Raw genomic sequence first — 15,670 nt, 5'->3', positions numbered from 1 at the left:
CTACCCTTTCCCCAAATTTGCAACTCAATAAAAGTAAAAGCATCCCAGAATTCAGGGCCACTGCTGGTCTCTGCAATTTGGGTGGCAGTGGACCCCCAGGCCCCAGACTTTCTTTTCTTGATCTCTATGTCTTACGCCTTTTATTTCTACAATTTCTGGTCTCCGCACCAGCAGGGAGGGGATCACAAAACCCTGTAGGGCTGGGCCCTACAGGCAGAGATGTAGACGAGCCCTTGGATAGAATTTCAAATGGTTTAATTAGAAAATGAAAATTTCTTGTAAGTAAAATAGTAGCTTACTCCTGAAGGAGGTTAGAGAAATTTTTTCGTCATAAGATTAAAGGGCAGTGTTCAGAATCTTTCATCAGGAGTAAAATTCAATCCAATAAGTAGTTCGAGTACAAATCATGTTTTAAGGGTAGGATGTAGGGCATGTTTATTTTAAATTGTTTCAGATGTAAAATGAATGCTAGTGAAAACCAGGTAGCTTATAAAATGATCTTATGTATATTGAGCTGGTAGTTTTCTTTTTCCAAATGTTTGTTGCTATAAAATCTTTATTTTCACTTTTTGTAGCCTTCATAAAGTTCCCTATTAAGTAGATTTTCAGTAAACACTGAGCAAATGAAGTCACTGTGATTATTGTGTATTCAGAGAAAATGCATGAGGGGCACTGCAAGAGTATTTTTATTGCCAGTCTTTCCCCTTCTCTTTGTTCAGCTTGTCGATGGTCACTTTGATACCAAGATTGGACGCAAAGTGGAGAGTGAAAGTTATAGAAAGATTGCAGACAGCATTGGGTGCTCAACCAACAACATTTTGTTTCTGACAGATGTTACTCGAGGTGAGTAATAGATTTCTAACATTATATATTCCAGGATATGAACTGAACCTGCCACTACAAACACATTGCCTCTTTAAAGAAAGTTTATGTGGGGATCCTTGAAAAATATAATAATTTTACATAAAGAAACAGTTTCTGGTTCAAGTTTGTGTTTGAATTAAAAAAAAAAAAACAGTGAAGCCAGGCATGGTGGCTCATGCCTGTAATCCTAGTGCTTTCGTGGGCTCAGGCAGGAGGATTGCTTGAACCCAGGAGCTTGAGACTAACCTGGGCAACAATGTAAGACCACTGTCTCTACAAAAAATTCAAAAAGTTAACTGGGTGAGGTGGCTCACTCCTGTGGTCCTGGCTGCTTGAGAGGCTGAGGCAGGAGGATCAGTTGAGTCTGGGAAGTCAAGGCTGCAGTGAGCTGTGTTTGCACCATTGCACTCCAGCCTGGATGACAGCACAAGACTGTCTTAAAAAAGAATAAACCAACTGGCCCACCTCCCACTCTGGGAGTTGTGTATGGGGAAGTAGCATTGAAAAGACTAACCCTTGTCATTTAGTTCCTTATCCATGATTTCCCACCTGTCGCTATATACACACACATACACACTATGACACAGGAAATTAACAAAGGAAGACTTAAAGGTGTCATCATGGGAAGGAGCATGCAGGCAGGGGTATGAGGATAAGGGGTGGTTAGTTGACAGTAGAGTCACTGTAGATCTGCATTAAATGCAGCTAACAGTAGTGAGGTCAGTTATATATACACAGCCAAAAGAGAGAGAGAGGAAGAGAACTGTAATTAGTTTAAGCAGTTTTGGCCATCGTTCCAATTGATGCACTTCCCCATGATGAGTAGTTGACTCACCCCTGCCTCCCCTCCAGTGGTCTTCATTCCCCCAGGAACCTCTGAGGTTGTGAATCTTCGGCTTGGTTGTACATGATTCACTTTAGAGACATACATATTTTGTACTCAGCATGACTCTCTTTACTATTTACAGTACAGTATCATATATATAGCTTTATGGGTTGATTTCACAAAACAGTGTATACCGTACTTTATTGGTAATATAAATTATTTCAAGAGTAGGTTTTTTTTTTTTTAATTTTTTATTTGATTATAGGTTTTGGGGTACATGAGCAGAGCATGCGAGACAGTTGCGTAGGTACACACATGGCAGTGTGCTTTGCTTTTCTTCTCCCCTTCACCCACATTTGGCATTTCTCCCCAGGCTATCCCTCCCCACCTCCCCCTCCCACTGGCCCTCCCCTTTTCCCCCCAATAGACCCCAGTGTTTAGTACTCCCCTTTCTGTGTCCATGTGTTCTCATTTTTCATCACCCACCTATGAGTGAGAATATGCGGTGTTTCATTTTCTGTTCTTGTGTCAGTTTGCTGAGGATGATGTTCTCCAGATTCATCCATGTCCCTACAAACAACACGAACTCATCATTTCTGATTGCTGCATAATATTCCATGGTGTATATGTGCCACATTTTTCCAATCCAGTCTATTATCAATGGGCATTTGGGTTGATTCCAGGTCTTTGCTATTGTAAACAGTGCTGCAATGAACATTCGTGTACATGTGTCCTTATAGTAGAACGATTTATAGTCTTTTGGATATATACCCAGTAATGGGATTGCTGGGTCAAATGGAATTTCTGTTTCTAAGGCCTTGAGGAATCGCCACACTGTCTTCCACAATGGTTGAACTAATTTACACTCCCACCAACAGTGTAAAAGTGTTCCTTTTTCTCCACATCCTCTCCAGCATCTGTTGTCTCCAGATTTTTTAATGATCGCCATTCTAACTGGCGTGAGATGGTATCTCAATGTGGTTTTGATTTGCATCTCTCTGATGACCAGTGACGATGAGCATTTTTTCATATGATTGTTGGCCTCATATATGTCTTCTTTCGAAAAGTATCTGTTCATATCCTTTGCCCACTTTTGAATGGGCTTGTTTGTTTTTTTCCTGTAAATCTGCTTGAGTTGTTTGTAAATTCTGGATATCAGCCCTTTGTCAGATGGGTAGACTGCGAAAATTTTTTCCCATTCTGTTGGTTGCCGATCCACTCTAGTGACTGTTTCTTTTGCCGTGCAGAAGCTGTGGAGTTTCATTAGGTCCCATTTGTCTATTTTGGCTTTTGTTGCCAATGCTCTTGGTGTTTTGTTCATGAAGTCCTTGCCTACTCCTATGTCCTGGATAGTTTTGCCTAGATTTCCTTCTAGGGTTTTTATGGTGCCAGGTCTTATGTTTAAGTCTTTAATCCATCTGGAGTTAATTTTAGTGTAAGGTGTCAGGAAGGGGTCCAGTTTCTGCTTTCTGCACATGGCTAGCCAGTTTTCCCAACACCATTTGTTAAACATGGAATCCTTGCCCCATTGCTTGTTTTTGTCAGGTTTATCAAAGATTGTATAGTTGTATGTATGTTGTGTTGCCTCCGGTGCCTCTGTTTTGTTCCATTGGTCTATATCTCTGTTTTGGTACCAGTACCATGCTGTTTTGATTACTGTAGCCTTGTAGTATAGTTTGAAATCCGGTAGTGTGATGCCCCCCGCTGTGTTCTTTTTGCTTAGAATTGACTTGGCTATGCGGGCTCTCTTTTGGTTCCATATGAAGTTCATGGTGGTTTTTTCCAGTTCTGTGAAGAAAGTCAATGGTAGCTTGATGGGGATAGCGTTGATTCTGTAAATTACTTTGGGCAGTATAGCCATTTTCACGATATTAATTCTTCCTAACCATGAACATGGAATGTTTCTCCATCTGTTTGTGTCCTCTCTGATTTCGTTGAGCAGTGGTTTGTAGTTCTCCTTGAAGAGGTCCCTTACGTTCCTTGTGAGTTGTATTCCAAGGTATTTTATTCTTTTTGTAGCAATTGCGAATGGCAGTTCGCTCTTGATTTGGCTTTCTTTAAGTCTGTTATTGGTGTAGACGAATGCTTGTGATTTTTGCACATTGATTTTATATCCTGAGACTTTGCTGAAGTTGTTTATCAGTTTCAGGAGTTTTTGGGCTGAGGCGATGGGGTCTTGTAGGTATACTATCATGTCGTCTGCAAATAGAGACAATTTGGCTTCCACCTTTCCTATTTGAATACCCTTTATTTCTTTTTCTTGCCTGATTGCTCTGGCTAGAACTTCCAGTACTATATTGAATAGGAGTGGTGAGAGAGGGCATCCTTGTCTAGTACCAGATTTCAAAGGGAATGCTTTCAGTTTTTGCCCATTCAGTATGATATTGGCTGTTGGTTTGTCATAAATAGCTTTTATTACTTTGAGATACGTTCCATCGATACCGAGTTTATTGAGGGTTTTTAGCATAAAGGGCTGTTGAATTTTGTCAAATGCCTTCTCTGCATCAATTGAGATAATCATGTGGTTTTTGTTTTTGGTTCTGTTTATGTGGTGAATTACGTTGATAGACTTGCGTATGTTGAACCAGCCTTGCATCCCTGGGATGAATCCTACTTGATCATGATGAATAAGTTTTTTGATTTGCTGTTGCAATCGGCTTGCCAATATTTTATTGAAGATTTTTGCATCTATGTTCATCATGGATATTGGCCTGAAGTTTTCTTTTCTCATTGGGTCTCTGCCGGGTTTTGGTATCAGGATGATGTTGGTCTCATAAAATGATTTGGGAAGTATTCCCTCTTTTTGGATTGTTTGAAATAGTTTTAGAAGGAATGGTACCAGCTCCTCCTTGTGTGTCTGGTAGAATTCGGCTGTGAACCCGTCTGGACCTGAGCTTTTTTTGTGAGGTAGGCTCTTAATTGCTGCCTCGACTTCAGACCTTGTTATTGGTCTATTCATAGTTTCAGCTTCCTCCTGGTTTAGGCTTGGGAGGACACAGGAGTCCAGGAATTTATCCATTTCTTCCAGGTTTACTAGTTTATGCGCATATAGTTGTTTGTAATATTCTCTGATGATGGTTTGAATTTCTGTGGAATCTGTGGTGATTTCCCCTTTATCATTTTTTATTGCATCTATTTGGTTGTTCTCTCTCTTTTTTTTTAATCAATCTGGCTAGGGGTCTGTCTATTTTGTTGATCTTTTCAAAAAACCAGCTCTTGGATTTATTGATTTTTTGAAGGGTTTTTCGTGTCTCAATCTCCTTCAGCTCAGCTCTGATCTTAGTAATTTCTTGTCTTCTGCTGGGTTTTGAGTTTTTTTGATCTTGTTCCTCTAGCTCTTTCAATTTTGATGATAGGGTGTCAATTTTGGATCTCTCCATTCTCCTCATATGGGCACTTATTGCTATATACTTTCCTCTAGAGACTGCTTTAAATGTGTCCCAGAGGTTCTGGCACGTTGTGTCTTCGTTCTCATTGGTTTCGAAGAACTTCTTTATTTCTGCCTTCATTTCGTTGTTTACCCAGTCAACATTCAAGAGCCAGTTGTTCAGTTTCCATGAAGCTGTGCGGTTCTGGGTCGGTTTCTGAATTCTGAGTTCTAACTTGATTGCACTATGGTCTGAGAGGCTGTTTGTTATGATTTCAGTTGTTTTGCATTTGTTGAGCAGTGCTTTACTTCCAATTATGTGGTCAATTTTAGAGTAGGTGTGATGTGGTGCTGAGAAGAATGTGTATTCTGTGGATTTGGGGTGGAGAGTTCTGTAAATGTCCACCAGGTTTGCTTGCTCCAGGTCTGAGTTCAAGCCCTGGATATCCTTGTTGATTTTCTGTCTGGTTGATCTGTCTAGTATTGACAGTGGAGTGTTAAAGTCTCCCACTATTATTGTGTGGGAGTCTAAGTCCTTTTGTAAGTCATTAAGAACTTGCCTTATGTATCTGGGTGCTCCTGTGTTGGGTCCATATATGTTTAGGATCGTTAGCTCTTCTTGTTGTATCGATCCTTTTACCATTATGTAATGGCCTTCTTTGTCTCTTTTGATCTTTGTTGCTTTAAAGTCTATTTTATCACAGATGAGAATTGCAACTCCTGCTTTTTTTTGCTTTCCATTAGCTTGGTAAATCTTCCTCCATCCCTTTATTTTGAGCCTTTGTGTATCCTTGCATGTGAGATGGGTTTCCTGGATACAGCACACTGATGGGTTTTGGATTTTTATCCAATTTGCCAGTCTGTGTCTTTTGATTGGTGCATTTAGTCCATTTACATTTAGGGTTAATATTGTTATGTGTGAATTTGATACTGCCATTTTGATGCTAAGTGGCTGTTTTGCCTGTTAGTTGTTGTAGATTCTTCATTATGTTGAAGCTCTTTAGCATTCAGTGTGATTTTGGAATGGCTGGTACTGATTGATCCTTTCTATGTGTAGTGCCTCTTTTAGGAGCTCTTGTAAAGCAGGCCTGGTGGTGACAAAATCTCTGAGTACTTGCCTGTTCACAAAGGATTTTATTCTTCCTTCACTTCTGAAGCTCAGTTTGGCTGGATATGAAATTCTGGGTTGAAAGTTCTTTTCTTTAAGAATGTTGAATATTGGCCCCCACTCTCTTCTGGCTTGTAGTGTTTCTGCCGAGAGATCTGCTGTGAGTCTGATGGGCTTCCCTTTGTGGGTGACCCGACCTTTCTCTCTGGCTGCCCTTAGTATTCTCTCCTTTATTTCAACCCTGTTGAATCTGACGATTATGTGCCTTGGGGTTGCTCTTCTTGTGGAATATCTTTGTGGTGTTCTCTGTATTTCCTGCAATTGAGTGTTGGCTTGTCTTGCTAGGTGGGGGAAATTTTCCTGGATGATGTCCTGAAGAGTATTTTCCAGCTTAGATTCATTCTCTTCGTCCCCTTCTGGTACACCTATCAAACGTAGGTTAGGTCTTTTCACATAGTCCCACATTTCTTGGAGACTTTGTTCATTCCTTTTTGCACTTTTTTCTCTGATCTTGGTTTCTCGTTTTATTTCATTGAGTTGGTCTTCGACTTCAGATATTCTTTCTTCTGCTTGGTCAATTCGGCTATTGAAACTTGTGTTTGCTTCGCGAAGTTCTCGTATTGTGTTTTTCAGCTCCTTTAATTCATTCATATTCCTCTCTAAGGTATCCATTCTTGTTATCATTTCCTCGAATCTTTTTTCAAATCTTTTTTCAAGGTTCTTAGTTTCTTTGCATTGATTTAATACATGATCTTTTAGCTCACAAAAGTTTCTCATTATCCATCTTCTGAAGTCTAATTCCGTCATTTCGTCACAGTCATTCTCCGTCCAGCTTTGCTCCCTTGCTGGTGAGGAGTTTTGGTCCTTTCTAGGAGGCGAGGTGTTCTCGTTTCGGGTGTTTTCCTCCTTTTTGCGCTGGTTTCTTCCCATCTTTGTGGATTTGTCCGCTGGTCGTCTGCGTAGTTGCTGACTTTTCGTTTGGGTCTCTGAGTGGACACCCAGAATGTTGATGATGAAGTATTTCTTTTGCTTGGTTTTCCTTCTACCAGTCTAGCCCCTTCGCTGTACGACTGCTGAGGTCCGCTCCAGACCCTGCTTGTCTGGGGTGCACCTCTAGCAGCCGTGGCACAGCGAGGGATGCTACCAGTTTCTTTTTCTGCTCTCTTTGTCCCAGGATGATGCCTGCCTAATGACAGTCTTTTGGATATAGAGGGGTCAGGGAGCTGCTTGAGGAGACAGTTTGTACTTTATAGGGGTTTAATTGCTGAGCTGTGCACTCTGTTGTTCATTCAGGGCTGTTAGGCTGCTATGTTTGATTCTGCTGCAACACAGCTCATTAAACAACCCTTTTTTTTTCTCAAATGCTCTGTGTTGAGGGGTTTGGGCTTTATTTTTGGATGTCCGATCAGGTGTCCTGCCCAGCTCAAAGGCAGACTAGCCACTGTTTGGCTGCCGAGGCTCCGCCCTGCTGTTGTGTGATTCGCGCTGTTCCTGCCGGCTCTGCTGTGGTCTCTGCCATGCCCTGCGGCGGAGTCTCTTCGTTGTAGCGTGTTGCCTCAGCAACAGCAGGCTGCGTCAGCAGTGGGCGTGTATCTCAGTAGGGACGGGTTGCCTCGGCAACGGCTGGCTGTGTCAGCAGTGGGCGTGTATCTCAGTTGGGGCGGGTTGCCTCGGCAACGGCTGGCTGCGTCAGCAGTGGGCGTGTATCTCAGTTGGGGCGGGTTGCCTCGGTAGTGGTGGACGCCCCTCCCCCACAGAGCGTCTCGGACCGTCTGCTCGGGATAGTTTGAAATCGCGGTTTTGTTTGTCCCACTGGGTATCCCAATCCCTGCAATCCCCTGGGCTGGCCTATTGTCCAAGTCTCGTTCAGTCTCAAGTCCAGCCCTCTCAAGTCTCAGGTTGCCGGTTCAACAGGGCACCCGGACAAGCGCGCCCTGTGGGGATTGCTGGGTAGGGTCGGCCGCCGCCGCCCTGGCTGCCGGCTTCGCCAGGCAGACCTACTGCCTGGCGTCCCGTGTCTTTTTTATACTTGGGAGTTTCCCCGTTCTGTGGGCAACAAAGATCAGTCTGGAAATCCGCTCTGACTCACCGTTTGCAGATTCAACTAGAAGAGCTCCAATCCTGGGTTGTTCTCACAGCGCCATCTTGAGTCCTCCCCAAGAGTAGGTTTTTTTGTTTGTTTTTTGTAGACAGGCTTTTGCTCTGTCGCCCAGGCTGGAGTACAGTGGGACGATGTCAGCTCACTGTAGCCTCTGCCTCCCGGGTTCAAGCAATTACAGGTGTGCACCACCACCCCTGGCTCCTTTTGTTTTTATTTTTTGTTAGAGATGGGGTTTTGCCATGTTGGCCAGGCTGGTCTTGAACTCCTAACCTCAAGTGATCTGCCTGCCTCCGCTTCCCAAAGTGCTAGGATCACAGGTGTGAGCCACCGTGCCTGGCCTTCAAGAGTAGTTTTGATCAAATGGAAAACACATACTCCAGCATCTGCCTAAGAATGTGTGTCCTCTAGAGAATTACAGAAGGAGAAAGTAGTGAATGAGGAAAGAGGAAGCAGGTGAAAGGTAAAGGGTGCTGGAGGAAGGTGGCCTCTGCAGTTCTTACTGAAAAGCCCCTGGTTGGTAAGGCCTTCCCCTGGCTGCATAGAGTTTGTGCATCACCCACTGAGCCTGCTTTTAGTGTGTTTATAATTTTGCTTGTATTTGAGGGCAATTCTACATACTTGTGTTTTTTCCATTCTGCCTTGGATTGCAAGTTTCTCTGGGATTGCATTCATATCTTCTGTTTACCTCTTGAACAGGGCTTTGTGTACTGTGCAGATGCTCTTGACAAACTGTGTCTGTGACAGCAGGTTGGGGAAGGGGATTAAGGAAAAGGGGCAGAGGGGACAGATGCTCCTTTGCTTAGTCAGCTCCACCTGACTCCTGGGCCTCTTGGTGGCAGCCTCAGCAGTCTGTAGGAAAGAGTCCTCTCTCCAGCCCTGCCTATCTGTTATAGAACTAAAGTTACTCCTGAGATTTTCAGAGATAGGGCCCAAAGGAAAATCCAGGCTTCTGGTAAAGGTACCTTATCAGGTGCCTATAAAAGACTGTGTGTTTGAGCTGTTCTTTCTCTTCTGCTGACCCTTGAGCTTTTGCTTTATTGAGATAGGCAAGAGTGGTAGGTATGTAAGCAGATACTAATTTGCTAAGCTGCTTTAAAAAGTTAATCAGCATAGGTCATCTAATACCTAAAAAGTTTTAATAACTTTTTCCTAAGAAATAGAGGTAGAATAGGCTTAATTTTACCTGACATACAATAGACATTTAGTAATTATTAATATCTTTTAAAATTTTCAGCCCTTGGTTAATCTAGACTGGAATTTTTTTATTTTTATTTTTATTTTTTGAGACAGATTCTTGCTCTGTCACCTAGGCTGGAGTGCAGTGGCATGCTCAGCTCACTACGACCTCTGCTTCCTGGATTCAAGCAATTCTCCTGCCTCAGCCTCCCAAGTAGCTGGGATTACAGGCACATACCACCACAGCTGACTCATCTTTATATTTTTAGTAGAGACGAGGTTTCGCCATGTTGGCCAGGCTGGTCTCAAACTCCTGACCTCAGATGATCTGCCCACCTTGGCCTCTCAAAGTGCTGGGATTACAGGTGTGAGCCACCGCGCCTGACCTGGAGTTTTAGATATTAATTGACGAAATTTGAAAACTTAGCAGATTTTGTTTTTGATTATGCTTGTGTCCAAGCATTTCTACAAACTGTGAGCTCATTTTTTTTCTACTTTCTAGAAAGCTTTATGTTTACATATCTGATTGTACTGGAAGAAAGACCGACAGTTGCACAGATACAGTGCTTCAAGGTTCACTGTGTAACAAGTAGGAGCCAGGTCATGTGAAATGTACTGTCAAGGAGCATTAGCATCAGCAACAACCATTTCACCTGGCCTCTACTTTGAACTTACTGTCAATGTTTGCCTGTCATTTTTCTGTATAGAAGCATTTTCCTGATTTGAAGCTTCAGTATACCCTTAAGTGATTTTGGAGGGCTTAGAGTGGTAGGGTGGGGAGTTTATTTTACTGTCAATGAAGGGTAGATATATGTCATGATTTTCTGTGAAGAATGATAATTTCAAAACCTTTTACTATGTTTCAGTTCTTACGGAAAGGAGATAGGCCTTGTTCTGGTGAGTTTAGCTGGCTTAATCCGTGAATTGTTTTTCTTTAATCATTCAGGTGGTTGCAGATGAAAGTCTGTAGTTTGCCTTATATTTAATTTCCCTCAAACTTTGGATGGTAAATTTCTACAGTCTTAGAATTAAGGGTCTGCTTTGTGGCTAGTGCTCCGCTCAAAGCCAGCCAGTTCTGGGATTAAATGCACAGTTCAATTTGTGATGCCTGACCTTTGCTCTGTCTCCACGTTAAGAACTACAGCCCCTGCCCTACGACCACTTAGTTTCTTCATATTCATGTCTTTAGCCACTTAGTTTTTGTATTTGGCTTCACATAGTACATCTATAATTTTGAATCTTTATCTTTTCACTTAAGCCTTTTTCTCAGTTGCAGTTGTAGAAATTACTCCTGATTTTGGAGAATAGAAATAATCCCTAAATTGGCTTCAAAATGAAATTGGCTCCTTTTGATTCTCCGTAAGGCAGTTTTATTCATGCCCTTCATCTTCTGCTGGCCCCACACATGCTTAGGCAGTGGGGCAAGAACGTGGGTCATGGGCAGCTGGGATGAGGCAGGGAGCTACCTGCCTGCTTGCTCTTTTCTCTCTCTCTGGTCCTGTTTTGGTACCATGTGCCCAGACTTCCACTGATGAGGCAAAATGAAAAACTAAGTTAATATCCCAAATACTGGCCAGGCACAGTGGCTCACACCTGTAATCCAAGCACTTTGGGAGGCCAAGGCAGGTGGATCATTTGAGGTCAGGAGTTCAAGACCAGCCTGGCCAACATGGTGAAACCCTGTGTCTACTAAAAATATGAAAATTAGCCAGGCAGTAGTGGTGCATGCCTGTAGTCCTAGCTACTCTCAGGGGGCTGATGCAGGAGAATTGCTTGAGCTGGGGAGGCAGAGGTTGTGGGGAGCTGAGATCATGCCATTGTACTCCAGCCTGAGTGACAGAGAGACCCTGTCTCAAAAAATAAAATAAAATCCCAAAATAATACCCAAGTATGAAAGAGAGCTGACCTTTTCCCCTTGGAAGAAAGGAAAAGAAAAGGATCCAGGGGTTTCAGTCAATAAATATTGAAGTGTCTCAGTATTATGCCAATAGAGCAGATTGATGCTTAGGGACAAAACTTGCCCTGCGGTGAATTAGATAAAAAGCCTGAATAGGAACGGCCACTTACAGTGTCAAGTCCTATGTGGATTGTGATGGCTCAACTTAGTCAAATTCCTGGGTTGCCAGTCACAATGAAAACTTTGCTCAGGGCAGTCAGGCTAGGAAGTAGGCGTGAGTGGAAGGTAGCTGCCTTTCTCCAGTGGCATCCGCAGAGGTGATCTGAAGAAGGCAATCCCACACAGAGGGAAGAGTCGTGAGTACTGTTGGTTCTGGGAAGGTGACAGGCTCTTTCACAGACAGAACAGAAAATAGGCACTTGAGGAGATGGGTGGGTGGAAGAAATAGTTCAACCCCAGTGTGTCTCCTGGGAACTTAACTCTCTCAGCATTACTGCCCTTCAGTTAATCTATTTAGGTGCTGTGACTCTTTTCCAAAGGTTGAGAAACTACTGGGGATTACTTTTATACCAAACCTAAATTCCACAGGATGTATTTCAGATTTCTTACCTGTTTCATTCTAGGTAAGCCCAATATTTGGGCTGATTAGACCATGGGATTCCTTTTGTCCTTTATCTTCTTTTTCTTTTTCTTTTTCGATACAGTGTCTCACTCTGTCACCTAGGCTGGAGTGCAGTTGCGCGATCTCGGCTCACTGCAGCCTTGACCTCCTGGGCTCAAGCAATCCTCCCACCTAAGCACTCCTGAGTAGCAGGGACTATAGACACACACCACCACGCCCAGCTAATTTTTGTATTTTTTGTAGAGATAGAGTTTTGCTGTGTTGCCCAGGCTGGTCTCAAACTTCTGGACTCAGCCTGGAGTTCAAGTGAACTCCCAGATCCACCTGCCTCAGCCTCCCAAAGTGCTGAGATTTTAGTGTGAGCCACCATGCCCAGCTCCATATTGTCTTAACTGGTATTACCACCAGCCTGCCCTTTGGGAAGCAGCTCAGTTCTCGGTAGGGCTGATGGGAGGAAGTAGAGGGAATTTGTAGGACAGAACATGGCTCCATCGTTCTGCATTCACAAGTACTTAATAAAGCTCAGAAGTGCAGGCTACACTGCTGTTTTCTTCTGCCAAGTACCGTTATTTATTTTTTAAAATTTTTTTTTTTTTTTTTTTTTTGCCAATCAGTTTGAGCTTATGAGGTTAGCCTTGAACTGATGACCTCGCCTTCGCGAGCGCCATGACCTCCGGCGGGAGCCACTTTGGACCCCTATTTTTTAAAATTTTTATGGAAAAATTAAAACATATAAAAAATAATAATCTAGTCAACCCCAGGGTGCCATCTTCTAGTTTCAACAGTTATCAAGTCGGGTCCAAATTCATTTCTTCCAACCCCACATCCCCCTGCTGACTTTGATGCAAATCTCAGACATCATTTTTTAGTGTTTCTGACGCACACATCCTTTGATTTTCACAGAGGCCAGTGCTGCCGAGGAAGCGGATGTGCACGTAGCTGTGGTGGTGAGACCGGGCAACGCAGGACTGACAGATGATGAGAAGACTTACTACAGCCTCATCACATCCTTCAGCGAACTATACCTGCCTTCCTCAACCTAGAGGAGGGTTGCCAAGGCAGACCACACTTCCCCACAGAGTTGTCCCTATAGTGGCTAGGTTTATTCTAATGGTAAAAGTAACTTACTTAAAAAAAAAAAATATATATATATATATATATATACACATATGTATGCAAGTATATATATATGTGTATGCTCAAATTAACTTCCACAGGTACGTAAGTGAAAGAAGTCTCAGTTCAGTGAACACAAAACTTACATAAAGATGCTTTATGTGTAGAAATTGTTTGAAATCATACTCTAACCCTTACTGAGGGCAAAGTGTAGTTGATAGAAGAAACTGCTAAATACCTATCTAATGTGCTATGTTTATCAAGTCGTGTACTAAAATGGAAAGCTAGTTTTCAGAAATTATTCAGAAGCCCTATTTTAAGAAGGAAATATTTCAAAGACTTATTTCTAATAATAATTAATTGCCCCTGTTTGTGTTTAGAAGATTATAGCAGCTGTATTTCATATTTTCCTCCTTATATCTATCAAAGATAAAAGTGTTTCTACTCCAAAAGAGCAAAATCGGGAAAGAAAACTTACTTGAGTCTTGGTCAAACAAGTGTGTTTTACTTAAGAAGCTTGGGTAATCACCGTGACACCCACAGCAAGCAGCTGCCTTACCAGTGAAAAAGGTGCACTGATGTAACAGCTAAGACAGAGATGCGGTTCATAATGTTCAGCAGAACAGTTCTCATCCCGCCAGGTGTTACATTATAGATTGTATAGTTGCCTTTCTAACTATTTAGCAAAGTTTGAGGATATGTTAATTGCTATTTACTATTTAAAAAGTTTTACTGAAATCATTTCGTAAGATATAAGATGAGCCCTAATATGTAAGATTTTCCTCTGGAATGGATGTGAAAAATGTAAATTTTATAACAGCAGTATTTATCCTGGTTTAATTCTAATAGAATGTCTTGTTAATTTCATGTTGTAATTAATAAAAGCATTTTCTTCACTCAGTTTTATATAGTTCTTGAACTCTAGCCACATGCAAAAGAGAAACCATAACAAAAGAGAAACTGAAAAACAGAGACATTTAGCTTTTGCCTTAATTATATATGACGTGTGTGTTTAATGGCATGCCAGTGGCAATTCATTGGTTATCATTTGAGTAATGTATACATATAAGGTTACTATTCCATTTGGATAGTAAGCATTCAGGATATGAATGAGATCGTTACATTTTTGAGAATCTTAAGTTTGAGGTCTGTAAGGTAGTGAAGGAGGGAGTTATTCTCCTAACTAATCAAGAAAAACTAATGAATCTTGGAGGAGTAATTTCAGAAATGCTTTGAATAAGGAAAAAGAAGTCTCAGAACTATGAGAGGACAGGGGATATAAAAGATTTTATGTTGATAATTTTGATCTAGTAGCTAATTAAGAAATCTAAGGACTATGAAAATATATGAGTAAAAAAGGAAATGAGTTTAGGTAAATCTTAGAAATGGGAATGATTTGTAAATGATAAAACCACAAATGATAATAAAAGGATGAACTTTAATACATTTTTGGGAAAGCTCATAGGCGGACAACAGAATGGGGTATATCTTAATGATACTTAAAGGAGTAGTTGGAAAAGGAAGAAGTGAGAGGAGTAGGCACTAGGATCTGGATTAGAAAGGAATTGAGGGAAAAGGGAGGCACGCAGCATCTAGCCAGCAGAGGATCGAGGTGGAGAGGCATTTTACTGCCCACGTACACTGAGTAAGGAGGGCAGAAAATAATTTCAGGAATTAAGAGAGAGTTGAAATATCAGATTCATTTTGTAAAAGTAAGGGAAAATTTAGGTGAGTGGAATCATTTTTAGATCCTTAGAAACCTGTTCACAAATATGATGGAGAGAGAAGAATTTGAAATATAAAGTGGATTGGTAAGAGGAAAAATACCTAAGAATGTGAGTAGTGGTACGCAATGTATACATTTATTGAAACACCACAATGTACTCCATAAATATGCACAATTATTATGTGTCAGTAAATTTTTTTAATGCAGATAGTGAGCTAGAAGGTGAATTCAGATGAATTTATAGTCCTTATGAGGGGAAGGAAAAAACAAATCCTGTAACTTCCAAAAAGAGGACAAAGGCACTAAATTTTCTCAGCCTCTTGTTTGCAGAGAAACGGGACAAAGGCCTCTTAAAGTTGTGTCAGTTTTTATTCCTGTTTATTAATCCAAATCTACTTCTCTTGTTCTTTTTCCTACAATGGCACTGATTTCCAATCTTGGGTCGAAGCCCAAGTTGCTTTTTTAGAAGAGAAGCCCTTGACAGAAGATTCCCTAATCTTGCCAATATTCCTGGAGTAGCAGAGCTTCCTTTTGGTTTTCTGGAAAGCTGGTTTTATTTGCTAAGCCGAATGTCAAATGTATAGTTGCACAAGGAAAGGTTGAAAGCCCTGGCTTCTTACCAATGCAGATGCACAGCAGCCTTTCCCCAGCAGATGGTGCTGTTTCTCCAGACGTCAAGTGTGAGCCTCCCCCCAACCACCCTCTCCCAAATACAGCAGATGTAACTAGAGAGAGAAAACTGTATTTTATTTATCCTTACAAGCCAAAAGCATAATGTTGCAAGAGTTGGACTGGTTTGCAAAAAATGGCAGTAATCTTGAGTGAAATCCAACTAATATTCCTCTTCCCCAGTAAAGAATTAGTGAT

At 41.7% G+C, this 15,670-nt stretch overlaps 1 protein-coding gene across 5 annotated transcripts in view; it reads left to right on the top strand.

Annotated features, from left to right (window-relative positions):
* The window catches only part of ENOPH1 (enolase-phosphatase 1), a 43,342-nt gene extending 29,365 nt beyond the window's left edge, over nt 1-13,977 (top strand). For 3 of the 5 annotated variants that reach the window (XM_017970465.4, XM_078366976.1, XM_008993090.5), the window contains 2 exons: nt 720-843; nt 12,865-13,054. In XM_017970465.4, the coding sequence (XP_017825954.2) occupies nt 720-843; nt 12,865-13,004 (264 nt within the window). In that variant the 3' untranslated portion in view covers nt 13,005-13,054. Of the gene's footprint in view, nt 1-719; nt 844-12,864 lie in introns of all 5 variants that reach the window. The other 2 variants (XM_078366975.1, XM_002745667.5) reach the window with 1 other exon arrangement.
* The last annotated feature ends 1,693 nt before the right edge of the window (nt 13,978-15,670 follow it).

The sequence above is a fragment of the Callithrix jacchus genome, chromosome 3, assembly GCF_049354715.1.
Source record: "Callithrix jacchus isolate 240 chromosome 3, calJac240_pri, whole genome shotgun sequence".
NCBI lineage: Eukaryota > Metazoa > Chordata > Mammalia > Primates > Cebidae > Callithrix > Callithrix jacchus.
This window is presented reverse-complemented; position numbering and strand designations above follow the sequence as displayed.